The sequence below is a fragment of the Delphinapterus leucas genome, chromosome 3 (assembly GCF_059928025.1).
Source record: "Delphinapterus leucas isolate spDelLeu-1000000601 "Yukka" chromosome 3, BTC_Dleu_Yukka2, whole genome shotgun sequence".
In the NCBI taxonomy this organism is placed as follows: Eukaryota; Metazoa; Chordata; class Mammalia; order Artiodactyla; family Monodontidae; genus Delphinapterus; species Delphinapterus leucas.
This window is the reverse complement of record NC_143131.1, coordinates 61,410,434-61,437,135: the sequence shown is the minus strand read 5'-3', so window position 1 is coordinate 61,437,135 and position 26,702 is coordinate 61,410,434. Positions and strand designations below refer to the sequence as shown.

At 43.0% G+C, this 26,702-nt stretch overlaps 1 protein-coding gene across 1 annotated transcript in view; it reads right to left on the bottom strand.

Moving 5' to 3' along the window:
- The window catches only part of LOC111185210 (synaptic vesicle glycoprotein 2C), a 218,511-nt gene that overhangs the window by 64,529 nt on the left and 127,280 nt on the right, over positions 1-26,702 (bottom strand). Inside the window, exon 3 of the mRNA XM_089909034.1 lies at positions 15,662-15,813. Coding sequence (XP_089765160.1) covers positions 15,662-15,813 — 152 coding nt within the window. The remainder of the gene's footprint in view (positions 1-15,661; positions 15,814-26,702) is intronic.

Genomic DNA, 26,702 nt, shown 5'->3' with positions numbered 1-26,702 from the left:
CTGTGCGATGATGATGCCCACCAATCAGATATTCTGCATCTCACTCTTCCCTCAGAAGGTCCCTGTGAGCCTGTTTTCTTCCTCACCAGGCCATGCTAAGGCCCTGCCCTTCCGGCAATCACTAGCTCACTTCCAACCTCTAAGCAAAACTAAGCTCTCACTCTCTTTGGTCACTGGGACTCTTCCTCCAGGGGCCCAGCTCCATTCTCTTTGGCTTAAGGGCACAGCTGCCCTGCAGGTACCTGAGGACCAGGAGTCCCACCTGCCTTTCTCTTAATTGTGAAAATCTTCCTCCCACTCAGACTCTCAGAGACGCGCTGTCTTCTGCATCAGCACAGGGTAACCACCTGTCTTCTCCCCTCCAGGTAAGCTTGGCTCTCTTTGGCTTAAACCCAGCAGTTCCCCAGGCCAAATCTGGCACAAGTGTATGTTGTTTGGTCCATGTAGTGTTGTGAAAACTTTCAGAAAAAATTAAGTGATTACGATAGAATCACTTTGGAAAATATTTTAAGTTTCTCATCAAATTACACACATTTACCAAACAATCCAGCAATCTCTCTCCTAGGAATTTACCCAAGAGAAATGAAACTTCATTCACACAAGGATTTGTACTCAGATGTTCACAGCAACGTTATTCTTAATAGCCCAACTGTAAAGAGTCAAAAAGGTCCATCAGTTGGTGATTGGATTAACAAACCGTGGTCCATCCATAATGGATGCTACTCAACAACAGGACGGAATGAACCCCTCAAACACCCAACTACATGGACGAATCTCAAAGGCATTATGCTAAAGCAGAGTCCAGACGCAAAAATTACATACTCTATGAAGTATTCAATTTATATGAAATTTTACAAAAGACAGAAAACATATCTTTGCTTACCAGGTGTCAGGCATGGTGAGAGGGACTTGACTTGCAAAGGGGCATGAGGTAACTTTTTGGTGATGGAAGTATTCTTTATCTTGATTGAGGTGGTGGCTACAGAATTATATCCTTTTGCCAAATCTCATCACTTAAACTGATGTATTTTATTCTAGTTTTGTTTCCTTTTGCTCTGTAACAAATTATTGCACGCTTAGGAGCTTAAAAAACCGCACAAATTTATTATCTTCAGTTCTGGAGGTCCAAAGTCCAACATGGACCTGAATGCACTAAAAGCAAGGTGTCAGCAGAGCTGCATTCCTTATAGAGGCTCCAGAGGAGAATACATTTCCTTATTTTTTCTAGCCTCTCGAGGCTGTTCACATTCCGTGGCTCAGAGCCCCGTTCCCCTATCCTTAAAGCCAACACCACCAAGCCAAGTCTTGCCCATGCTACCACTTCTCTGCTTCTCTTTTCCTGCTCCATCTTCTGCTTTTAGGGACCCTTGTGACTAGACTGAGCCCACCGGATAATCCATGGTAATCTATTTTAAGATCAGCTGATTAGCAAGCTTAATTCCATCTGCAGCCTTAATTCCTCTTTGCCCTGTAACCTCACATATTCACAGGTTCTGGGAGTTAGGATGGTCTTTGGGGACCATCATTCTGCTGACCACATATGTATATCTCTATAGGGATACATTTTAAAATTGGTAGATTGAAAATTGGAGAGACTTCAAATAAATATCCAGAATTCCGGGCTTCCCTGGTGGCGCAGTGGTTGAGAGTCCGCCTGCAGATGCAGGGGACACGGGTTCGTGCCCCGGTCTGGGAAGATCCCACATGCCGCGGAGCGGCTGGGCCCGTGAGCCATGGCCGCTGAGCCTGGGCATCCGGAGCCTGTGCTCCGCAACGGGAGAGGCCACAGCAGTGAGAGACCCGCGTACAGCAAAAGAAAAAAAATAATAATAAAATAAATAAATAAATATATATATATATATATCCAGAATCCTGCCTTCTGGTAAATCAGATCTGGCCACACCAGGCTTCAATGGCTGCACGGCTAAACCTGCTGCAGCTGAGCAGCTGCCAACCCTCTAGAAAGGGCACAGGCTCTGTCATTTGCTTCAGCCCACTTTCTTGCCAGCTTCACCTGTTTACACCACCTTGGTCACTAAGATATTTACGTTGGCCATCTCAGTCTTAAACTGTTAAGTCACATGAGACCAAGACTCTTCTGACCCTTAATACCTCATCTTCCCTTCTAGCCCCACTCCTCCCCAACCCTCCCCCTAACCTGTCGGGCTGATGTGCTCCCTCCATCTAATTTGTAACACCATTTGTATGTTGAAGAACACAGTGGAATTCAAAGTGGTCCCAGGAAGGAGGTACTCTCAAGTCCATCACAGTATTTGAGAAAGTGGTACTGTGAACCCACAGGCCGAAACAGGGAAGATGAGAAGCAAAGTTTGGATTCAGGATTCTTCACTGTTACCCAAGAACAGATGTTCCTCCACACTCCTAGAAGAATCTCTGGCTTCCAGCATGGGGCCAGGCACAGTATAGATGCACAAAAATGTTTGCCACTCCCAAAGTGCAGTGTAATATCTCATCGAGCCATTTAAATAAAGGCTAAATCTCGGTTTGTTTAGTGGTGACGGGGGAAAAGTCCCAGGATACATTTCTTTGTAGGATAACTTAGACTTAAACACAGAAAAAATTATATTGGTTCCAGGACCCTCAACTGATTTCCTAACCCTTGCCAATCATCTCATTCAGATATGCTTTGAATTGTTGAGAAGACTGGGCAAGGGAATATACAAATGGTGGAAATAGCTCATCTCTTCCACTACTACTGGGTTAAACAACCAACAAGAGCGTTTTCTAGTTAGGACAGTTCATTTGGTTAAGATCTACAGTAACCATCCCACTCTGCTCTAGCCCACACTATTTTCTTTTGCCGTATCTTGCCTCCTTTAATTTTGCCAGATTTAGAGCTTGACCACGGCCGTGTCCCCATCACACAGTTCTCATGCTCACTGTTTTCCAGCCTCTTTGCAAGTGTCCTCTGTAGGCCTCAGGGCTGCTTTTTGTCCTGTACATTCCACAGTGTGATGGGCAGCGCAGCTGAAGAGCTCATTGGGGAGTGAACATTAAGAATGAGGAATAAGTGGAAAATGTAATCTGTCCTCAGGTGGAAACATGCTCCAACATTACATAAAAGATTAGACACTTCCTAAAGAAGAAGCAGCTTCCAAACCTGAGAAGAATCCTTGTAGGAATTACTAAGATTTCCCTATCATGCCTTCAACCTCAAACTCTGTCCTATTTAATAATCTATTCTTCTAACGAGCTCTTCTAGGCATTAATTGTGTATCTTCAGGAATTAGTTACATAGGTACGCTCGCAGTGGGGTCCAGTTGTGCTGAATGGCGATATTTTGTAAGATAACACACCTACATCTTTAACTGGGCTTGCCTTGAGACCTTCTAAAAGCAACTCAGAGCAAATCTAAGCTCGATTTTGACAGAGAGACAGCTGCATAAAATATAAATGCTAAATCAGCCCATAAGAGAATAGAAACTTCCAGGTCATTCAGCACCAATGTCTCTGCTGGTAGGCTATGTAAAAATCAAAGTTTGGCTTACTCCTTACAAATGACAGAACACTGTGCTTGTAGAAAACAGATGGTCAGGGCTTCCCTGGTGGTGCAGCGGTTGAGAGTCCGCCTGCCAATGCAGGGGACAAGGGCTCGAGCCCCGGTCTGGGAAGATCCCACATGCTGAGGAGCAACTAAGCCCGTGAGCCACAACTACTGAGCCTGCGTGCCTAGAGCCCGTGCTCCTCAACAAGAGAAGCCACCGCATTGAGAAGCCCGCGCACCATAATGAAGAGCAGTCTTGGCTCGCTGCAACTAGAGAAAGCCCATGTGCAGCAACAAAGATCCAACACAGCCAAAAAATAATAATAATAAACTTATTAAAAAAAAAGAAAAAAGAAAACAGATGGCAGCTCTACGTCCTTTCACCTTACCAATCTAGGCAAGTGAATGGAGTATTCCTCCTTCTGGGGACCCCGATATGCATATGGCAGAAAAATGAAGTCCAGATTCTGTAGCTGGTACCCTAAGATATCAGGGAAGCCTTCTCTACCTTTCCACAAAACTGTAAATATCTCTTGCCCTCTAAGGCAGTTCAATATTATTGATGGAAATGAGGGGAATGATCATATGCCCAAACATGGAACATTTTAAAAGATGATGACAATTTTTATGTCCCCCCCAGGCGACAGTTAATTTAGAAGCACAGCAGTTAGTTACCAAGGCTTGGTAATGGTGCTAATTGTAAGCTTTGGATAAGAGACCTAATTAGGTTAATGATGAATTCAGCCCAGCAGGGGTATTTTCAGGACAGTTCTTTCCAAAGACAGACAGACAGACACACACACACACAAACACACACACACACACACACACTTTGTCTAGTTCAGAATATAGAGATGTGCAGAGAGATGAGTTGGGGAGCTCTTATGGAACCATAAGGCTATCATTAAGACCTTGTTTTAGAGAGAAAAAAGATAAATGTTTCAGAGTTAGGTTTGATAGTAGGTATCTAACAAGAAAAACATTAGAAAAAAATGAATAATCCCCAATGCCTTTAAAGCAGGGGGGTGCTTTTGGTGGCTGGAAGGCCCCTTCTTTGCTGGAAGGCCCTTTCAATGGGTGCTGCTATGGACTGACCTGGGTCTCCACAAAATTCATATGTTAAAACCCCACCCCACAATGTGACTGTATCTGGAGATGGGATAATTTCTTTAGGAAGTAATTAAGGTTAAATGAGGTTATAAGGGTAGGGCCCTAATTGGATACAAGGAGAGGAAGACAGAGATCTCTCTCTCTTCCATATGTGAACACAGAAAGAAGACAGCCAGGAAGAGATCCCTCAACCAGAAACTACTGGCCGGCACCTTGATCTTGGACTTCCCAGCTTTCAGAACTGTGAGAAAATACATTTCTGTAGTTTAAGCCACCCAATCTACGGCAGCCCAAGCAGAGTAATACAGGTGGAGTATCTAAGTTTGGAGCTAGAAGCTGGGCAGAGCTGAATTTCTGTGCATAAGAAAGGAGAGTGGGGTGGGCAATGCAGTTAGATTTCTGGAGGAAGGAGACAGAAGCCAGTGAAATTACGCGCTGTGTGGGGAGAGGGAGAGAGAAGACGCAGTGTAGCCTTTGTAGGAAACACAAATGTCAAGTGAGAATTTATGAAGTTGTGGGATAAAAGGTGCGTGATGTAAAAACCTCTTCTGTCTCATAACATTTTCAGTAGGATAGTTTTAAAAATAACAGAATTCTGGATGTGACTGGTTTTTCTTATGGCAAATGATGGAGGCTTAGTGCTTAGAATGCTTGGCAAGGGGCTGTGACAGCATCACCCGGATAGATGTGGGGATGGATGGTTGCCATATGGGCCATATACACACACTGTAGAGACCTTAAAAATGATTCGAAACAACCCTCTATATGTTGTTCTGTGAGGACGTTTCTTAGCTTTGGCATGTTTGGAGAACAGTTTGAAGAAATGAGAATCAGAAGACTGGTTTTAATTGCTTATCTTCCATTTTCTGTGTCACTTTGGGAAATGACAAACTTTCTATGCAGCAGGCTCTCCATTCCAAAAATGGGAATGACACTTACTGTTGCTTTTGTTCCCAAGATTATTAGAATAAATAAGATGATATATGTGAAAATGCCCTTCAAAAAGTAGTACTAATTTTGTTTTCTACTTTTTATGTTGAAATACAGCCACAGAAAGCTGGAAAGGTAGTACAGAGAGATCCCATGTACACTTCACTTACTTTCTCTCAGTGCTTGGAAAGGATTAGATCTTACATAACTGTAGTACAATACCAAAGGTAGGAAACTGACTGTGGTATAATGTGTTCTTCATCATTTTATAACATGTGTGGATTTATGTAACCACCTGCAATCAAGACACGATTCCATCAACACAAAGATCTCTGGGGGCGGCTCCACTGTAGTCATACCTGCTTCCTTTCTCCTCGCCACCTCTACCCCCTGCCAGCCATTAATCTGTTCTCCATCTCTATCTTTGTCATTTCCAGAATGTTTTATATCTTTTGAGATTGGCTTTTTCACTCACAAAATGCCCTTGAGGTCTCTAAAAGCTGTTGTATCAACTGTTCATTTCCTTTTATTGCTGAACAGAATTCTATGGTATTGTAGACATTTTGGTTGTTTCCACTTCTGGGCTATTACAAATAAAAGTGTTCTGAATAACCATGTACAAGTTTTTGTGAGGACATACATTTTCATTTCTCTGGGGCAAATGCTCAGGGGTGCAATTGTGGGTTGTATGTTAGGTGTGTCTAGTTTTTTTTAAAGAAACCCCCAAATTATTTTCCAGAGTGTTGGCGCTATTTTGAGTTCCCACCAGCGATGCATGAGACGTGCATTTTCTGCAACCTCACTGGCATTTGGTATTGCCATTAAGTTTTAAACTAATTTTTATACTCTAAAGTGTATTCACTGTTTGTTTTCAAGACAAACCCTAATGTCAACAGCTTCTGGAGGAGGCACTTCTATCTACAGTAAATGAAACCAACTTTTCTGTTTTTATTTATTGTAGGTTCCACTATCTCTACTGGAGCTCAAGGTCTCCAGGATTTGTGGAAGACACAGTTTGCTGTCAGGCTGGGATTCACATTTGCTTTGCGGAAGTCTCAGGGATCTAGTAGTCAACTGTGATCTGAGGACCGGGAAAGTTTGGCTCAGTGAAATGCTTCGGAGGATTCACTTGTTTGGGGCTTTCTAGAGTCTTGTACCTACATTTTCTGAAACCAACTTGTAAAGGCCATACTAGCCTGAACCATACCGACCTTCATATGGGCCCAGGTTCTCCTCCTGACACACATTAGTGTATGCTAAGCACCTTATCTGAGTGAGCGCTTGGGATAGCTTGTCTCTAATGTCGTGTGTTAGTGATTATGATTTATTAAGGACTTCATCTTGCAAAGAAAACTCTCCCCCATGACTTCTGAAGAGCAATCAAACCAATATCAAAGCTCCTTGGAAGCTTTCTACACTAGAAACTGAAGCTGTTAACTTTGAGCTAATTTTTCTTAGACAGTAAGTGTTTTCTTTGGGTTCAGGTGCTGAAATTTTGAGTTTGCTGACAGCCCTTCCAGACACCAAAGGAAGGACTCCCTCAGTTCCTGCTGTTTTTTCCAAGCTTGGTTCTCCAGCCTTCCTGACCATTCTGTGAGCTATTCAGTGGCTTTCCAATAAATCCCTTTCTGGTTGAGTTAGCTGAAGTTGCTTTCCATTACATCCATACAAAAACTAATATAAAAAGACCATACTTGGGCTTCCCTGGTGGCGCAGTGGCTGAGAGTCTGCCTGCCGATGCAGGGGACGCAGGTTCGTGCCCCGTTCCGGGAAGATCCCACATGCTGCGGAGCGGCTGGGCCCGTGAGCCATGGCCGCTGAGCCTGCGCGTCCGGAGCCTGTGCTCCGCAACGGGAGAGGCCACAACAGTGAGAGGCCCGCGTACCACAAAAAAAAAAAAAAGACCATACTTAAACTTCTGATTATGAAATACATGAACAGCCCTACAACATTTTCCTACAAAAGATGGCCAGTAGTCCCCCAGTATCCACTTTATCCTGATTTGTGTTCTCCTTACTCCTTAGGAGTCGGCTATACATTTCCAAGATGCCCTTGCAGCTAGCTATGGTCATGTGTTGGTGTTCTGGCCAATGAGATTTAAGTGGATCTGTGTGGGGCTTCCAGGAAGATTCTTCATGGGAGCACAGACATACCCTTATATGTCCTTCCTGCTCTGTGCTGCCTAAGATGTGGACCTCCTGGTTGGAACATGCTAAGAATGGTGGAACTCAGATAAAACGAATTGGGACCTTTGATGATGACCATGGAGCTACCATCCCAGCCCTGGACTGCCTCCACCCAGGCTTCTTTTATGTGATATAAAACAAGTTTCTAACTTGTTTATGCCTGTTAATTTTTTTTTCTTTTATATCTAGTCAACCCTAATCTTAACTCATACAGATGGTGAAGAAATGGAAGGTGGGATTCTGGGAAGAACCTAGAGTCCAGTGATTCCCTAGGATTCAGAAGAAAGCATTTGTTGATTTTTAGCTTCTATGCTCCTATCTACTTCAAGATTATGGTGGCTATTAGACCTGTCAATAGGTATTGTTTCTTAATATGCTAATACATTTTGATAACTGTATTTTGAAACAACTGGTTTCATTTATAATCCTATTTATTTCATTTTCTGCATTTAAAAACATTATTCTGAAAGGAAGTCTGTAGGCTCCACCTGACTACCTGAGGGATGGATTATAGACCCCAGCTCTGCAGTGTCACCTAGCAGTGTTAGCAGCATAGAGGCCTAGCTCTTAACATGAATACACAAGCAAGAAAACTGCCAGATTTTTAAAGCCCATTTCTCCATTTTAAGATTATGTGTATAAGATGTGAAAATCAGTAAGAAAAACCCCAACTAAAATTAGAGTCAGGAAGGCCAGTAGAGGGCGCTCTCACACATCATCACTCCCCATCATTTGCATGTGTTCAACTCTATTTGCATGCCCTGGAGAAAGAAGAGTACCTTGTACCCCCAAACAAGAAGAAGTCTACTACCCAGGAGGAAGATTTTCCTTGCCCAGCAACAGCCCAGCCAATGAGAAACACCACAGCCCAGCCAATGGGAAGCGGTCACCACCCTGAACTCTTGCTTTCTTCCAATGAACTTTCCTTTGGAACAGCCCCTCCCAACTCCCCTCTTTTCTCTATCAAAGCAAGCTCCCCTCCTTTGATCTCTGGATTTGCCTATGGTCTGCCATAGCTTGTGTTTCCCAAATTGCAATTCCTCTGGCGATAACTGAATTTTGCTGGTAAGATAACTGGCTATTTTATTATTAAAGTTGACAAAAATAATGCGCCTGGTACAAGGCCTGGGACATACAAGGGTCTCAACAAATGACTGACATCCCCTCCCTTTCTGGGGAGCTTGAATGGAAGAGTTACGACCTGAGCTCCATGGTGATTGGATTGATGCACAGCAGAAGAGGCAGCTCCTCTAAGTTCACTATACAAACCACAAAGGTCAGAGCGAGAGTTGAAACGCACTTCCCCAAACTGTGCAGAACTCTCCATCCCTCAAAGAAGTAGACACGTCTTTTGTGTCTGTAGCAGTGGATGGTTTTGTTGTGGGTAGAGGGGCTATTTGCACCCTAGCTGATAAACATGTTTTCCCTAGGTGATGTATAGGGTGAGGAGAGAGACAGGAGGGCTCCGGTGGGAGAGCTGGCTGGTGGCTATGTTTAAGAACGCGAGACTTCTGAAATACTTGCTTCTGTTCTGGGTACTATGAACAAGGAAACACACTCACAGGAGAAATGGCCATACACTTAAACTGTGATAATGCCTTTTTGATCTCACCTTAAGCCCTAAAAGACTATCATTATTGGAGTTTTTTTTTGGGGGGGGTGCTGATGTATTTTATGACTGCATGGCAGTCATAGAGTGTAGGAAATCTGAGTCCAAGGGTCATTTTGTTAAAATGAAAGATTGGATTGATCCTAAAATGGACAGATTAAGAAATCACATTGGTGTATGTTGATGTACCGAATTGATTCCCTTTTCAGTGTCTTACTCAGACAAGTGAGCATAAAATCTTCAGGGCTGTGACATTCAGTGAAGTATGGCAAAGCTGGGCAGCAGGGCTTGGGGTCACCTGCTGCCTGCCTGTCCTGGCTGGGCTGGTGCGTGGGATCCCAGCTCTCATTTTATCCCTCCCCTGCCATCCTGGAGTGGGCGCAGAATACTGTGGCATGCCTTACAAGTTCCGTTCCTGTGCCTTTCCCCATTTTATCCATCTCCACAACCTTCAAATGATAAGTGAACAGTTAAGAAAACATAGTTAGGAAAAGGGGAGTAAAACCTTTTAAATATTCCAGTTCTTTCTTCCTCCCTCACCTCAACTTCAGCCCCATCTGTGGATAGAAAAAACTACACTTAATGAACTACTTGTGTCTGGCACTGTGCTAAGTAACCACTTTTTTGTATATAGTCCTTTAGTACAGCAACCCTGTAACGGGTATTATGCCCATTTTGTAGATGAGGAAACTGAGAGTCAGAGAGCCTAAGTAACTGCCCTAAAGGTGACAAAGCTAGAGAATGGCAGAGATGGCATGGAACCAGGGCCTGTCATATCTAAGCCCATGCGGACTACCTGTGTCCAGAGTGTAGGACACCTTGCAGCTGAGACAGAGCTTGGCTCTGGGGATGTCCATGTAATAACCCACAGGTCAGCTGGTCATGTGTGTCAGCAGGTGAGAGCCATCAGGCTCTTGTTCTTTTTACCCAGGGAGTGGCGCCATGGCCTTTAAAATGAGTCTTTATATAGGATGTGCCCTTTTGAGTATTAATTCATCCAACAAATAAGTGAATAGAAGATTCTGATTCATTGGGTTGCAGGTAGTCAGGATGTTACAGTATTGTTTTTTCCTTGATTCTCTCTCATTATCTTACATTTTTTCTTATTTTTTCTTCTGTCTGCTTCCTCTGATCTTCTCACCCTCTAGGTAAACTTTACACATTTTACGCATTTAGCTCATTCTCCCTCTTTCCCCATAGCTCTGAGCTCACACTGGGCTGCGCTGACAGAGTCTGGGCATCCCATGTAGGATATGAACCTGTTAGCAATAACAGCTACCATTTTTGAACATTAGTTATGAACTAGGTGCTCTAACATGATCATTACACTCAATCTCAAAATGCTGACTTAGGAAATGGGGCTGGGGGTACTGAAAAGCTTGACAAAGCTCACACGCCCAGAAGCAGCAGGGCTGAGACGCAAAATCAGCTATCACTGTTTCCTCTTGCCCTTGGCCACAGTGCCGTCCTTCTTGTGAACAAAATGTACACAGCCTTCCCTGTTTCCTTCCTCAACCAGACAGCTACTCGACCATCCCCTCCTCCCTTCATTCCAGTTTCACCATTAGGGAGAAGAAATGTATTAGCTTCACACCTCTTGTAACTAAAGGAAGTAGAAGACATCTTGATAATTCAGACAACCTTGGGACTCTGTGTGTTTTTAAGCCCAGACATCACATAGCTGGAGGGGGAGGGCTGGGCTGGGCTCAGGCTCTATGGGCGTCCCCAGCTTGGCCCTGGAGGTCTGCAGCAAGGGGTAGGCGATGGAGGCAGTGGGGCTGCTCTAGCCCGGGTGCTGTGGGCTTTAAGAGCTGAGGCATTTCGTGCTGAGAGCCTTCCCACTTAGCTAACTGAAGGTCCTTGCTGTGCACTGTCACACACCTCGGCAGGGGACAGTACCTCATCTGATATAAAAGTGAATGTAAGCAGAAACTAACACACCACTGTAAAGCAATTATACTCAATAAAGATGTTAAAAAAAAAAAAAAGAAAGAAAGAAAATGACGACAGAGGGTTTAATGGAGCAGACAGCACAGCAACCTGGCAGCAACTCCGAAGCCTGGGACTCAATGAAAGCTCTCAGCCAAGGAGAGAAAGGGCCTGGGATTCAGCTCCCTGTCCCACTTTCCCCTTAAGGCACTGGGGCTTCCATTCAATGCTGAGGTGTCCTGATTCATAGGGGATGTGGGGGAGGGGAGAAAGGCTGCAGGGCAACCTTTGCACCTGTGCCATCTGTTCCCTGACACAATGCTTGTTCTTTTGTGAACCAGAAGCCAGTCCCCACTGTGGGTCAGAAGTCGTTGGCTTGAGAATGGGTGTGGGTCAAGAGGAACCACACTTTCTAACACCTGCTCTCAGCTGCTACAGGCCCCTGAGCTCTGAGGCCAAGGTGTTTACTTCTGGGTGGGTTCTTCTCTCCCCCTCCCTTACTTTACAGGAAAGGTGCCTGGTGGGATGACATCCGTATCCTGCCCCCTAACGTCTTGTCAGAGTGCGGACCTTCAGGTGCTGGCGTCCATCTGACTCCAAGGAAGTTTGCAGCCCCAAGAGCAGTGATGGGAAGGTAAAGCGCATCGTCATCTGATGCTTGTACAGAAACTTGGTTGGCGGCAGGCCAGGTGAATCCGAGATCCATCAGTAACTTCTGGCACAGCCCAAGTCTTAACTAGCCAGCCCCTGCAGAAAGGGTCCGAACACCCTTTCTGAAAGTTGTGTCTAACTTCCTAAGAATCCCTCCAGGTTTCCTTTCAGCATCCTTAGTGACCAGCTCAAGGTCTGCTTTGCATCAGAAGCTTGTCTGGAGCCAGAATTCTGGTCTCACGGCATATGCTCAGGCTTGACGCACTGACTGCTCAGCCAGAAATGCGGAAAGGTGATGCCCAGAAACACAAGAGCCCCTGCTTTCCCCATGACTATATGCATCATCTATCCCTTGACATCCTTGCCATGTGGATGCCAATTACTGATTCCTTCCCTCCAGAGCAAATCTTATTACCAGTGTGAGAAGGGCCAGTAGCTGACTCTGAGTTGCTTTACTGTGCCCTGAATTCCTTCCCTGCTGGGTGAAAATTCAATACACTGTACAGGGGTGGTGCTCTGAGGTCTCCTGAATGAAGGATAGAGAGGCGAGGACCTGCATGCTCTCTTGTTATTTCTGTGGGCTGTGGCATCATTTATACCCTGCAGAATTTCAGAGGGAAAATAGAAAGCTTCTTATTTTTTCAGAGGTAATAGGCAAGGTACATGGACTTTTAACCCTCTGTCTTTTTTTAAGTAGAGTAAAAAGATGTGTCATTGGAAAGAAGAGATATCTAGATGTTACAGTTACTTTTAAAGTGTGATTCTGAACTGGATGAATGGAAAAGCCCTTTAGCCTGGATGAAACCAACAATATTAAAACTCAAACACCAACTGAATAAGTCAACCACGCAGGTCAAGCTCGCTGTTTGCTCCCATTCAGAGCTGCCCTGTATATACATGACAAAGTCCCAGGGGCTTTGGGCATCACCCACTGGGAGAGGTACAGAGCTGACGAAATCTCAATCTGGGCTGCACGTGAGAACCACCTGGGGGCTTTAAAAGGACTCATTTGATCTGCGGTAGGACCCAAGCATGGGTATTTTCAGGGGGGTGTGGGAAGTGGTAAACTTCTATTAAAAAGTGCTTAGGAAAAAGTGTAACCTCCATACAGTGACATGCACAAATCTCGAGCACCCAGCTTAATGAATTTTTATGAATAAATACTCTTGAAACCCACCCCATCCCCATCCAGATACAGAACATCATCATCCCCCAGAAGCCTCAGCACAGGACTTTTAAAATTAAGCTCTTTTATTTTGAAAAAATTAAAACTCTTCAAGTTGCAAGAGTATAAAATGAACTCAGCAAGGGTATTTAAAAAACCTCCCCTGCTGATTCTAATACACAGACAGGATTGACAGCAGTAATTTGCTGGTTTTTCTTTTTTTTTGTGTGTGGGTTTTTTTTTTTTTTTGCCACATTCTGGCCATGGAAAGCCTTCAGTAAAGCATGGGCATACGGTTTTAATTTTCTGTTACTGATTTCTTAACCAGGTCATTATTGGTTCCTTCAATACAGAAATTAATGTCAGCCTCAGATACATTTAATTCTGTTGTATTGTGACTGTCTCTGTAACTTTTCAAGCATTGTTTATGATTCACAACCTCCCTCTTTCTGGCTATATATGGTTTAGGTGGCCCTTTCTGCTCAAATATCTTATGTGCTTGGGAAAAATAAAGGTGGGGATCATGCTAATCTTTTGTGGGTCGGCCACTGACAGTTGGCAAGGCCAGAGACAGACCTGGAGCCCTCCACAAGGCTCGTCACAGTTCAAGGGCAGGGATGTGCAAAAGGCAGGAGTCTGGGGAGCTGAATACTGAGTGAGGAAACAAAATCAAAAACAAAACCCATCATGTCCAGGACTGGTGGAAACAGGCAGACTGCAAAGGCCAGCCTGAGTTATGAGTTTAGGAAGGCCAGCAGGAGAAATTCTGAGATGTGATTGGAAGGGAGAACCAGGAAGCGGGCAGCAATAAAGCCAGGAGCCAAGAAGCTGTGCTGTCACCAGAGGCTGAGACACAGAACATTCTGGTCTCAGACGGAATCCAGCTGCCAGGCTGTGCTCTGTGCAAGTACCTGGCAGAGACGGCCAGTGGGGCTGTAATTGTGACGATCTGCACCTGGCATCTTATTTCCATTTACACAAAGGCTGCATATGGACTAGCGGTGGCTCTGGGGGCAATGCTGGGTACAGCTGGACTCTGCCCAGGCCCTGCAACTCCCTTTTGTCCCCTGATACATAGTTCCTAAGGAGCAATTCCTTACGTGGTAGCTAAGTGACTCTTCCATTTGGAACAGCGAGCTGAGTGGGGCAGGGGTTAGACACTGCCATACGGGGGAAGGTTCTTAGGGTGACTGAGGTCCTCAGGTCCCAGATGAAGGAGGAGAATCTCCTTTAATTCCTCAGATGGTGGCAGAGGACAAGCCTCACGGTGGATATGGTTAACTGCCTATATGAGGGCATCTCTGGCCCAGAAGTGACCAAAGAGTCTAAAAATGAGAAACCCATCACACTCAAATGTTTGGCAAAGAAAAGTTCTCTTCAGGCCCCGTAACCAATTTCTTATGTCTTGTGTATTTTTTGTTGTTAAATACAATTGTGGTTTGCATATAACTTTTTAGGTTTATTAAAAGAAAGAGTGTGACAACATGAATTTTATAGCTCAGTATGAAAAACAAATCACAATGCATCTGAACACTGAAGTCTGTCTTGTCTTTGACTACAGCAATGAGTTAAATTCACTTAAGGTTTTTCCCTAACAGAACTATGCTTTATAATGAAAAGCTGCTCTGTTCTTAAAAAAAAAAAAAAAAAAAGGCAGAAAACCAGAAAATGAGCAAGAAGTGAATTTTTGAAATCTAATTTTTTAGATTTTAGATAGAACGAAGAATTAGTTTTTGAAGTCATAGTGGTTTTAATATACATAGTACTCACAGTTTGCCAACTTCAGCCTGTTTTCATACACATACACACACTCGTATGTGCACAAATATAACCAGAACATGTCCCCTCCCCTTTCCTTACATATTGAATTCAATTCCTAGATTCTGTTAACCTCTCCCAGCATTTCATTGTTTGTGGGTGAAGCAACTGGGAGCTTGTGCCTTTTGAGAGGGCAAGTACTGCTCAGAAACATGAAACCTTCAACTATTCTGAGCTGGCAGGAATGGTTAAGTGCTTAGGAGAAACTGAGGAGGGGACCTGTGGAGCAAGCGTGGTAGAGTCACGTCTTAAGTTCTGCAAATTGATGGTCCTTGACAAGATGGGATTCTTCCTGCTCCCATCCCAGTTCTGAGCTGCCAGAAGAGGTGAGGCTGACATGGGCTGAGCCTTGGACTGAGCCCAGAGGAGACGAATAAAGGCATTTGTGGGTGCCTCCTGTGCATGACAGTCCCCAGAACAATTGTAAGTCATGTTGCCTTATATGCTGATTATGACCTATGCATCCTTTCACCTCCACTTACGTGGGGACCCCAGAGTGGACAGCACAAAGGAAACAACTGAAAGCAGTCGCATTAAAAATAGCAAAATGAAAAAGTATTCCTAAATGATCACTGGCACAGTCTTACCTTACACAGATCTCTATAAGGGGGGTGGGAATCCTAGACATTACAAGAGGGAGAAAGATGATGACGACAATGTTGTTCTCAAATCAGCATTTACGAGAGAGGAAAGGGATGGGAATGGAAGCTGAAATAAAACAAGACGACTGCCCGGCTGGTGCAAGGCCAGCCTCTTACCGTAGTGTGGGATGATGGCCCAGGCCATGGCAGAGGCATAGATGCCACCGATCATCCAGAACATGCAGAGCCAGCTCAGGTGCTCACCCCGCTTCTCTCGGGCCAGCACTTCAGCAAAGTAGGAGAACACGGTGGGAATGGCTCCTCCAATCCTGCCAAGAGGTACAGAGGATACGTGAAATCAGGGCCTGTACAGCCAATGTGAAGTACAAAGGGCAGAGCCAAAGCAAGCTCTAACAACACATGCTCTCTCTCTATCTCAGCATATCAAGGAAGGTATATTTTCTACCATTTAGTAACTTTAATCTTGAACCTGCAATTAAGCTATGTTACCAAAAGGTGGCAGTGGTGCCCCACTCCTGTGCTTTATAGAACTTAGCTTAAGTTCTCCATGGACTTTCTGTTCCTTGTTGAATGCTCGACATGATATTTATCCAGAAAAAGCCCACAATATTTGGTATAATCTAGGGAATATTTTAATTAACACATTAGAAAAAGAGATACTATGATTATGTCCTGTCCATTACCTGGAGACTTTGGAAACAGCTTCAAACACCTCGAGAGGGCTGTCTGCAACCTATACTTACTACCCCACAGCATTGGTCCTGGAGCCCAATCTGGCTGATGTGTCGGCAAACACAGGACCAACAGGGTTGTTTCCTAGACTGGTTCTGGTCCCAATTCAGCAGATATTGCTGAACGAGTACAAGCTCCTGGTTTAGATACCAATAGTACAATGCTTCCTTCCAGTCCGGGTGATTATAAGAGATGCTGACTGATCTCTGGATAGAGGATATGAACAGTGACCTCTATCCAGGTTAAGGGTTCTCAAATGAGGGTCTATGGAATAAACGTTTTGTTCATTCTGGGGAGATGAGCCATATAGATCTCATCAGAATTTCAAACTGACCTTAATCCCCAAATTGTAAGAGCTATTGCCTAAGAAAGTAAGGTAGTATGGGAAAAAATTACTATCATTCCAAACAATATGTGAATTCTTAAACATTTTTTTTATAAAATGTGCAACAATATAAGCAAGTTGTAAAGAATAAAATGTGCAACAATATAAGCAAGTTGTAAAGACAACATCTAGTGATACAGTTTTTAAAATATGTATTGATTCCTTTATGTTCAGTATGCTGTAAGGAAAACTGCTATTGACATTTCATGTAAATTTGATGTCAAGGTGTAACACATGTATTTATTCATTTAGCAATAACTGATTTCCTTAGAGCCTTTGATATGATAAAGAAGTACTGGCAGTGACCTTAGCAAATGCGATTAAGAGAAAGGCCATCTCTGCAGCAAACTAGATGTACCAAATGAACCACAGCGTTCATAATGTCACTCTGCATCAACTAGTAGGTCAAAGTATGGCATCATTTCATAAGTCTGCCCCTGCTTATAGTAATGTGGTAGTTATCTACTGCTGGATACGGGCAGACCACCTAGAACAGTGTTTTTCAATCTGTAGGCTATGGAATTAATTAGTAAATGTAAACGGCATTTTAAAAATTGAAATAGAGATGAAATATTTGAGTGACACTCAAGTAATAAGGATAAGCATCATTTCATTAAATTTTGTGTCCATAATAAATATATTTATAGCATATAATGTGTATTTGTATATATATGTGAGTATACATATATATTTAATATATAACTATATATACTTATATATATAAATGTATAATGAGTCACAATGTGTTTCTTAGTGAGAACGGCTGTTCAAAGAGTTTATTTTTTTCTAAATAAAGCAGTTTTTTTTAAAATTTATTTTTAAAAATTCATTTATTTATTTATTTATTTTTGGCTGCATTGAGTCTTTGTTGCTGTGAGCGGGCTTTCCCTGGTTGCGGCGAGCAGGGGCTACTCTTCGTTGCAGTGAGTGGGCTTCTCATTGCGGTGGCTTCTCTTGTTGTGGAGCACGGGCTCTAGGCACGCTGGCTTCAGTAGATGTGGCGCTCAGGCTCAGTAGTTGTGGCTCGCGGGGTCTAGAGCACAGGCTCAGTAGTTGTGGCGCGCGGGCTCATTTGCTCCACGGCATGTGGGATCTTCCCGGACCAGGGATTGAACCCGTGTCCCCTGCATTGGCAGGTGGATCCTTAACCACTGTGCCACCAGGGAAGTCCTCAGAGAGTTTAAAAATCATCACCTTAAAGCATCTGTATCTGTTCCTCTGGGCTATGAATGTGACAGTTCTACCTAAAATCCCTGTATGATTCCGCATGACTTCAGATGCAGCACATGGCAACTTAGTGCCATCACACCAGGGGTAGCCAGCCAGGACCAAGTCCATCAACCAGACCCCCAAACAAGAAACAGATGCTGTGATGAACAGTCACAGCTGGCTATAAACCACACCACATAGACTCACACAGTTCTCTACCCAGCTTCTTGAGGACCTCACACCATGCTCGGACAGCTAGCTGAATTAAAAAATTCAGCGAAGTTTTGAAGAGATTTGAAATGGTTCCATCACAGCACACAATTTTAATGGGAAATAAAATGTGTCATAAATCATTTAATGCTACTCCTTTTGTCATTGGATGTGAAGAATCTGTTTCTCTGCATCATAAAGTCCCAGGTTCCTAATCTGTGCCTTCACTTCTCAGTACACAGAAAGAGTCCCAGTTTTTACTGATTTTTCACATCCTAATTAATGTTTCATCAGGATTCTGGACATTCTGTATGTAAGAGCTATAACTTACACTTCATAAAGGCACAACTGTGTGTCAGGATATGCCAAGCCGCTCTGAACCAAGATGAATGTACAAGAGGGCGGCTAAAAAGGCAAGTGGGAGACTTGCCTGTTAGTTTTAAACAAATCACTGTTGCATAAAAAAACGCCAACTTTAGGGCTTTTAAACAATCCTGCCGGTTTTGATTCAAGGTCTCTTTTTTAAGGTGTTTTTTTGTTTGTTTTGTTTTTTGGATGTTTTTGCATGGATGTCTCAATGTCTGTAAAGCAGACCACAAGGAACTCTAAAATCAAGAGCTAAATGAGTCTGAAGAAAGAGGGAGGGAGTCTGCTTAATTCCCTTGCAAAGTCCTTCAGACCCAGGGACCTTAAAATCAATCCAAGCATTCACATTTCTCACTGTGGGCTGACCAATCTATTTTGGGGAAAACATTACGCCTCATCTTACTGTGACGTCCTTCAAGCAGAGAAAGAACATTACAGCATGCTGTAATATTAACTATTACTAGTATTTCATACCCCATCAGAGTGCTTACACGTTGTTTACACTAGACGGGAGGCTCTTAGAAGTTGAGGACTGTATCGCGTTCATCTTTGAATCCCTTACCTGGCTCACTGAGCGTGCACTAAGTGCTTACTCAGGAGAACTGAATTTCCCAAAGACTCTCTGGTGATGTAGGGGAGACGTAATCTGCTCTGACGACCTAAACATCTCCAGTGAGTGGAAACATACATCTTATGTCCTGGGCCAATATGACCTGAGAAGTTGGGGGTGCTGGAATGGCAGTTCTGATGGCAGCAGAGCCCCCAAAGAGTTCTTGAATTCTATGTCTTAGTTCTGTGTCTTAGTTGCCACCCTTCACCACCAAATCTTATATAATCGAAGTTTCCCTCTACTATTCTACCTCAATATTTTGTGTGAGGGGCTATCACATTTCCTTATTTGTTTTATTGTACTAAGATACAATTTCTGAGAATATTTGAAGAGATAAAAATATTAAAATGGCAGTTTTCAAATTCCCACATTATCAGTGGTTGTTAAATAGTGCTGATTTGCTCCCCTCTCCTAGCAGACATTTGACAATGTCTGGAGATATTTTTAGTTGTTACAACTCAGAAGTTGCCACTGGCATATAGTGGGTAGAGGCCACACATGCTGCTAAAGATCCTTCAGTATACAAGGCAGTCCCTCACAACAAAGAATTATCCAGCCCCAGATATTAATGGTGCTGAGGTTGAGAAACGCTTGCAATGGGTATATAATATGGAAAATATGATATTTTATATTAAAAAGCCAGAATATAAGGCATAAAATACTTATCTTTTACATTGCTTGATGAGTAACACATGTCTAAATTCAGTTAACGTGGAGCGCTTTTTTGTTGTTCCTTATATAATGATCAGTTAGCTGCTGTTGAAATTTGCTCAAGTTCATTTCTGATGGAATATTTCCATAAATGAAGCAATCAGATCAGGGTGGTTTATAAAGAATTTTTCTCACAATTGGATATTAAGTCTATTTTATTAGCTGTCATAAAGGGTCAAATCTTAATTATCCATGGTAATAGGAGGCACAAAGGGAATAATAATTGAAATGCACACTCTATCATAGGTGGAAGGTTAGTCAGATTCAAAATAATTGAATTGACACGAATGAAACAGAATGTTGATATTTGGAATTTGAGCTGGAGTTATTCCCTAACTGCTATTAACTTTAGGTTTCTACAACTTTAATTACAGAAACATAAAGAAAGTAAAAAATCTGCGTAGAATACATCCCTAGAATAAACTGGGACCACACCCTCACCCCACTGCATGCGTGTGTGCATGCATGTGCAGGAACACACAATATATCCCTCAAAAGGTCTGCAATACTCCATAGTAGGCATCAAGTGAATATCATGAAACCTATTTATTTTCCTCAATAATTTAAGACAAATCCACAAGTGAAATACTGTATACGGCAAAGGGTGTATCAGCTTTACAGACAAAATTTCTCCTCTGTTGGGAACACGAGACACTGAAGTTGAATGGGTTTAGTACAGCAGGATGAAGGAGAAGGCCAAGCATTACGGTCTCCACAAACCTCCTTGAAAATCTGGGAAGCCTGACTGTCCTAGGCCTGCAAGTTTCACAGCCACCCCTGGCGTCACTCCAGCCCTGATGACAATTCAGGGGCGGACAATGTTTGTCCCTGTACCTTGTGATACTGATGTGTGCTGGCTACTGAGGCGAAGAGGGGGAGGGGGTTAGGTTTCTGCAGTGAAAGAAGGAGGTTGTAGACATAAAGGCTAATTGTACTTAAAATGGCTCGAAATATGACGTTCAGGGGAGAAATGATAGAATGATGACTTCTTGTCCTGAGGAGGAATTCTACCGAGTAATTCTGTTCTGCTTTAGTTCTTCAGCTGAGCATGTAACGAAGAGTAACTTCATTCTAACTTATTTCACCATGTGACTGTCAACCAGTCTTGTACCTCAGTCTTCCCCTTCCACTGGGAAATGGGGTATTATATGAGAACACAATTAAGGAGGAAGTTGAATAACCATTGTAAAGTCATGTGTTCCATACAGATAATAAGAGCTGACTCTGGTGGCTTTATTACGATTTTATTGTTACGGGTTTATAAAAAGACTAGTGAATGGTGTAGTCTATGCCGGGAATCACAATGACAAATAAGTCGCATGAAAAATATCCTTTTAATCCTTACTCAGAATCAACAAAAAAGGAAGGAAGACCCTGAACTGCCAGGCAAGTTGGACAGCAATTCAGAACCAATTCATGATGTCTTCTTTTTTTCTTGTTTTTTGGCTGCGCCGTGCAGCATGCAGGATCTTAGGTCCACGACCAGGGATCAAACCCGTGCCCCCTGCAGTGGAAGCGTGGAGGCTTAACCACTGGACCACCAGGGAAGTCCCCATTATGTTTTCAATTGGACCCAGAAGTAAAAACAGCCTCAAAGATGAACTTTTCAGTGACTTCCTTTTCACGGAAGTAAATAGACTATCACAGAGGAGGTTGTACAGAGGCTTAGATGAAAGAACACAGATCTAACATCTCTGAATGGGCTGGGTCAGCACACAAAATGAGACTGCTGTATTGACAAGAAGGCATATGTTTATTATGAGTAATCAAGAGAGAAGCAGGAGGCACTTCCCTGGTGGTGTACTGGTTAAGAATCCACCTGCCAATGCAGGGGACACGGGTTCGAGCCCTGGCCAGGGAAGATCCCACATGCTGCGGAGCAACTAAGCCCGTGTGCCACGACTACTGAGCCTGGGCTCTAGAGCCCGTGAGCCACAACTACTGAAGCCCGCGCGTTCTAGGGCCTGTGCTCCACAACAAAGAGAAGCCACCGCAATGAGAAGCCCGCGCATCGCAATGAAGAGTAGCTCCCACTCGCGGCAACTAGAGAAAGCCTGCCTGCAGCAACGAAGACCCAACACAGCCAAAAAAAAAAAAAAAAGAAGAAGATAGAAACAGGAGAACATTTCCTGGTACATAAAGGATGGGTGCTAAAGGATGGGTGGTTAGGGTAGCTTTATTCCTCCCATCTCCGAAGCCACAGTTTAAACCTGACTATTTTAAGAATATTGCTATGTAAACATGTAAAAGTTGTGTTTCTAAAAAAACATAATTTCAACTCCCCTAGCCCTTGTTTGCAATCAGGGTGGTGACCTAAGCTTCCCAAACGTATACAGGTCTGCATATCCACAGCAACAGACCTGGTGCCGCTGGGAGAGAAGGTGCATTCAGAGATCAGTATCCTAATGCTGTCTTGAAAAAAAATTAACCTCCCTACTGAGAGAGCTGGAAGCGTGCATTCCCATAGCACCTAAATGGTGTCATGAATAAAGATGGTGACAATCATCATAATGATCTGTGAGAAATGATGTCAAAAAACATGCAGACTTTTCCAGCCACTTGCAGTATATATCTAGTCATTCATTCCTCCTCTCACCCTCCCACCCACCTGCCATTTACCCATCCATCCATCATCCCCCTATCCCAAATTCTGGGCCAAGCACATCACCTGTTGCTGGAGGTACAGGCATGAAGAACACACATTCCCACCCTCAAGGAGCTCACAGAGTCAATTCTAAAAAGTGCACGAGGCTAATTTTCACAATTATAAATTATGAGTCTGGGAGATCTTTTCCTCTGTTACTTCTTTCTCTCTTGGGATCAACAGTTCTTTTGCCAAAGGGTAAAATGGGAAATAAAGTGTGTCCAAAAGGTCAACCGTTGTTGGAAATTCTCGTAAAAGGCATTGCCCAAGACAGTGCCTTTCAATAGAAATACCATGTGAGGCACATATAAAATTTTTAATTTTCTAGAAAAGAAGTTAAAGCAAAAAATCAGGCATAGTTACTTTTAATATATATTCATTGAACCCAATGTATCCAACTATTATCATTTTAACATGTAATCAATATAAAAATTATTAATGAGATATTTTACATTCTTTATGTATTTTTTAAAAAATTTTTTATTGGAGTATAGTTGCTTTACAATATTGTGTTAGTTTCTACTGTACAGCAAAGTGAATCAGCAGTACGTATACATATATCCCCTCTGTTTTGGATTTCCTTCCCATTTAGGTCACCACAGAGCACTGAGTATAGAGTTCCCTGTGCTATACAGTAGGTTCTCATTAGCTATCTATTTTATACATAGTATCAATAGTATATATATGTCAATCCCAATCTCCCAGTTCATTCTTTTGTATGTATTAATTCTCTGAAATCCAGTGCTATGTATTTTGTACTTACAGCACATCTAAATTTGGTCACATTTCAAGTGCTCGGTGGCTACGTATGGCCTGTTTGCCAACACAGGCCTACTGTGACCCACTGTTTACAATTTGGGTTTGTGATTATTTTTGGATTAAAGATAATTTAGTTTGTTGCCTCATCTTCCATATTGAAAAAGGTCTTTCCATTCCGATTCTTTGGGTCAGAAACCTTCTTGAACTGATCTGCTCAAAATGTTTATTTAGTGTCTATCAAGTATCAGACATTGTGTGTTAGGAAATCACAGTCATTTCTCATTGAATCTGAGACAGCACAGCCTGGTGGTTATGAGCGTGGAGCTAAACTGCCTGGGTATGATATGACTATACCACTTACTGTGTGACCTTGGACAGTTACTTAACCTCTCTGTGCCTCAACGTCCTCATCTATAAAATGGATGGAATAAATAGTATCTTCCTCATAGGGTCACCATGAGGTTTAAATGAGTCAATATTTACAAAGTGTGTAACACAGCATCTCATAGGGCAAGTACTATACAGGTGTTTGATAAAACACATTTTAAAAGTTGAAAATTTTTAAATGGGTTTGCATTTTTCCCATATGATGAGGAAGTAAAACCTTACAGTTTAGAATTAGACTAAAACCCAGAAGGCCTGGGGGTTTACTGAACATGTGAAAGTCATTCTAATTTTAAAAAGGCAGCATATTTTTGCATACCTAATTATTAAAAAAATGTTGTGGAAATAAATGAGCTTCTACATATAAAACACTTTGAAGAATTCCAGTTAGTGGTGATCATCTCTACAAAGTCAAGGTATTCTGGTTATTATAATTTTATAATAATGGATGGGTATTGGTTAATGGATGGATATTGCAAGCAGCTATGAACTATGCATTTATGAGGCTCCATTTGCAGACGGAGAAATGACTGTTCATTCTCCTACCATACACAGACACTGACATTTCATTTTAATTTCTGTTGCTGGTGTATTTTTCTCCTGACCTTTATGCTTAGCAGTGCCAGGTCTTCAGTGAGACGCTCCTAACTCTGACATTGCCTGGCATCTGAAGCATTATCATTCCCATAACTAACAGTGACTGGAAGCAAATAATTTAATTCTGGGCAAATGAAAATGAATCAATGGTGTCAACTCCATTTCCCATCTTTCTAATTTTCTGTAACAAAAGAGGAGAGGGAAATGTCTGTTCCCTGGTGTGAGATTCACTTAGGAAAGTGAGAGACAGATAAATAATTGGTGATGCCCTACTCCTCGTTCCCACAAAACACTGCTGTCCCCGGCAGGAAAATCATTCTTTGTGCTGAATAAATATTTAAAGTCACACAGAATATGGCAGCTGGACATATTTATGTTTCTAAGAAAATATACTCATGACTTAGTGTGGTAAATTAAGACGAAAGCACATCTATCACAAATCCAGGTAGACCTCAGGCTAAAACAAGAGCTCCTTCCATGCTCCTTTATATGCAGAACAGGAATATAACACAGTGCTGCTAACGATGCCTCAGCAACAAAATAACATAGAGCAAGGGGAAGCCTGTGGCATTTGCAGAAAATCAACACAAAGGCGTTTTAACTTTGGATTCAGAATGCACAGTTTACTTGTTTACAGAGTGGCTAGTTCAAAGGACTTCATCGCAGCTGAAGTCCTGGCTGTGTCATTCCTGGTTCCATCACTGAACCTTAATCTATAAAATGAAGGGTTTGGACTGGGACCCAGAAATTCTCTTCCTCCTCTGAAATGCCCAGTGTGCGGAACTGGTGGACAGGCGCTATACCAACGTGGAGATTCTGTCAGTTGCTTTGTCTATTACAGGTATGCATTCTGGAACTGGGAAATAACCATCCTGGGGTCCCTACTGGACCCACTGTGTGATGGACCTGAGCTCAAACTCCATTGATAACCTGACCTCCGTAGGTCCCTACCCTGACTAGTGGACCACAGTGACATTTTGAGTTTCCTGGAATTAATGCCAGTTCAGAGCCAGTGCCTAGTAAGCCCTGAAAAGTCTGAGGTTTTCCTTTTTCCTCATGCAGTTACCCTGGTAAAAGGCTATAGGTCCTTTTGGGGAAGGCTGGGAGAAAGATGAGCAGTATAAACTTTCAGCAATGTACCAGGGTCTGTCCACCAGGAGACCCCGTCTCCCCTTCATTCAAGGGGTTCTGGGTCTGTAAATGGGCTCAAGTCTGGGAATTGACCGAGGGGCCATGCCTTTCTGTTTTCATGATGCAAATTAAACTTTTGGTCACTTGATCTAGAACTCTTCCCCTTATATAGATCAAGTAAGACTTTAGTAAATTTCCTATCTATTTCATTTCTAGGAACACCATGGCTGAAGGTCTGTGCCGGTCAGACTATTCCACTGCTGTCCTGACTGGTGTCCTTTACAGTAACCTCGCCCACCTTGCCTTGAGCAATTAAGCAGTAAAGAGCAGACAGACCTATCTTGTCAATCTCTGCCCTCTTGGAATTCACATGCTGGTGGAGGAAAGAAATAAACACACAAGCAAATATTTGGGGGCATCAATCAGTGCTACCAAGAAGACATACCAAGGGACTGTGGTGAGAGTCACTGGGAGGGGTGGTCTCAGGATGGCCTGTCTGAGGTCGTGAGTGCTGAGGGCTCGGGGAGAAGATCGTATGAAGCAGAAAGGATGGCAAGATTGACACTCCTGGGAAACGTGTGGAGCGGTGCAGGGTCTGAGCACCAGAGGCTCACGACAGAAAAATTCCCGACATTCTAAAACCTTATTTCCTTGGTCATCTAGTTTTCCTCAATTCAAAACCAGATCAGATGTGGATGGAGGGAGCTGCCTAGTAAACAGAAATAACAAGATCTCTTATTTATTAATTTATTTTTGTGGGAAAGTTTGACTTTTTCCATATAGCTTTTTTTTTTAACATCTTTATTGGAGTCTAATTGCTTTACAATGGTGTGTTAGTTTCTGTTGTATAACAAAGTGAATCAGCTATACGCCTACATATATCCCCATATCCCCTCCCTCTTGCGTCTCCCTCCCACCCTCCCTATCCCACCCCTCTAGGTGGTCACAAAGCACGGAGCTGATCTCCCTGTGCTATGCGGCGGCTTCCCACTAGCTATCGATTTTACATTTGCTAGTGTACGTATGTCAAGATCCCTTATTTAAGGTCTCCAGGATCAAAGTCTTAATTCTTTGGCTTGAGTTTTAATTAAGAACGTTTAAATAAAAAGGGACTGTGTCAAATTTCAGCTGCTTATGTACTCAGTGCATAAGTAATGGGTGTAAAAAGGGTTTAAACAGTACATGCCTTTAAAAACAAGAAGAACCTTCAAGTGGAAAATGGTTTTTCATTCACAATTTTGCCATTGTTTTCTCCTTCTTCTGTGAGTCTCCCACGCCCCTTGCTGCTGCCTCTCTTAGGGCACTGATGAGTTCTTAGCAGGTGGAGAATGGGAGGGCTCTCTGTGTCTTCCCTCTACAACCAGATGGGAAGCATCTGGGGGCCAGGTCTCATCTATATCCGTGAAAGGTCCCCCGGTGGTTCCAGGGGTAGAGCAGGTGTGAAACTGTTTTTTTTGAG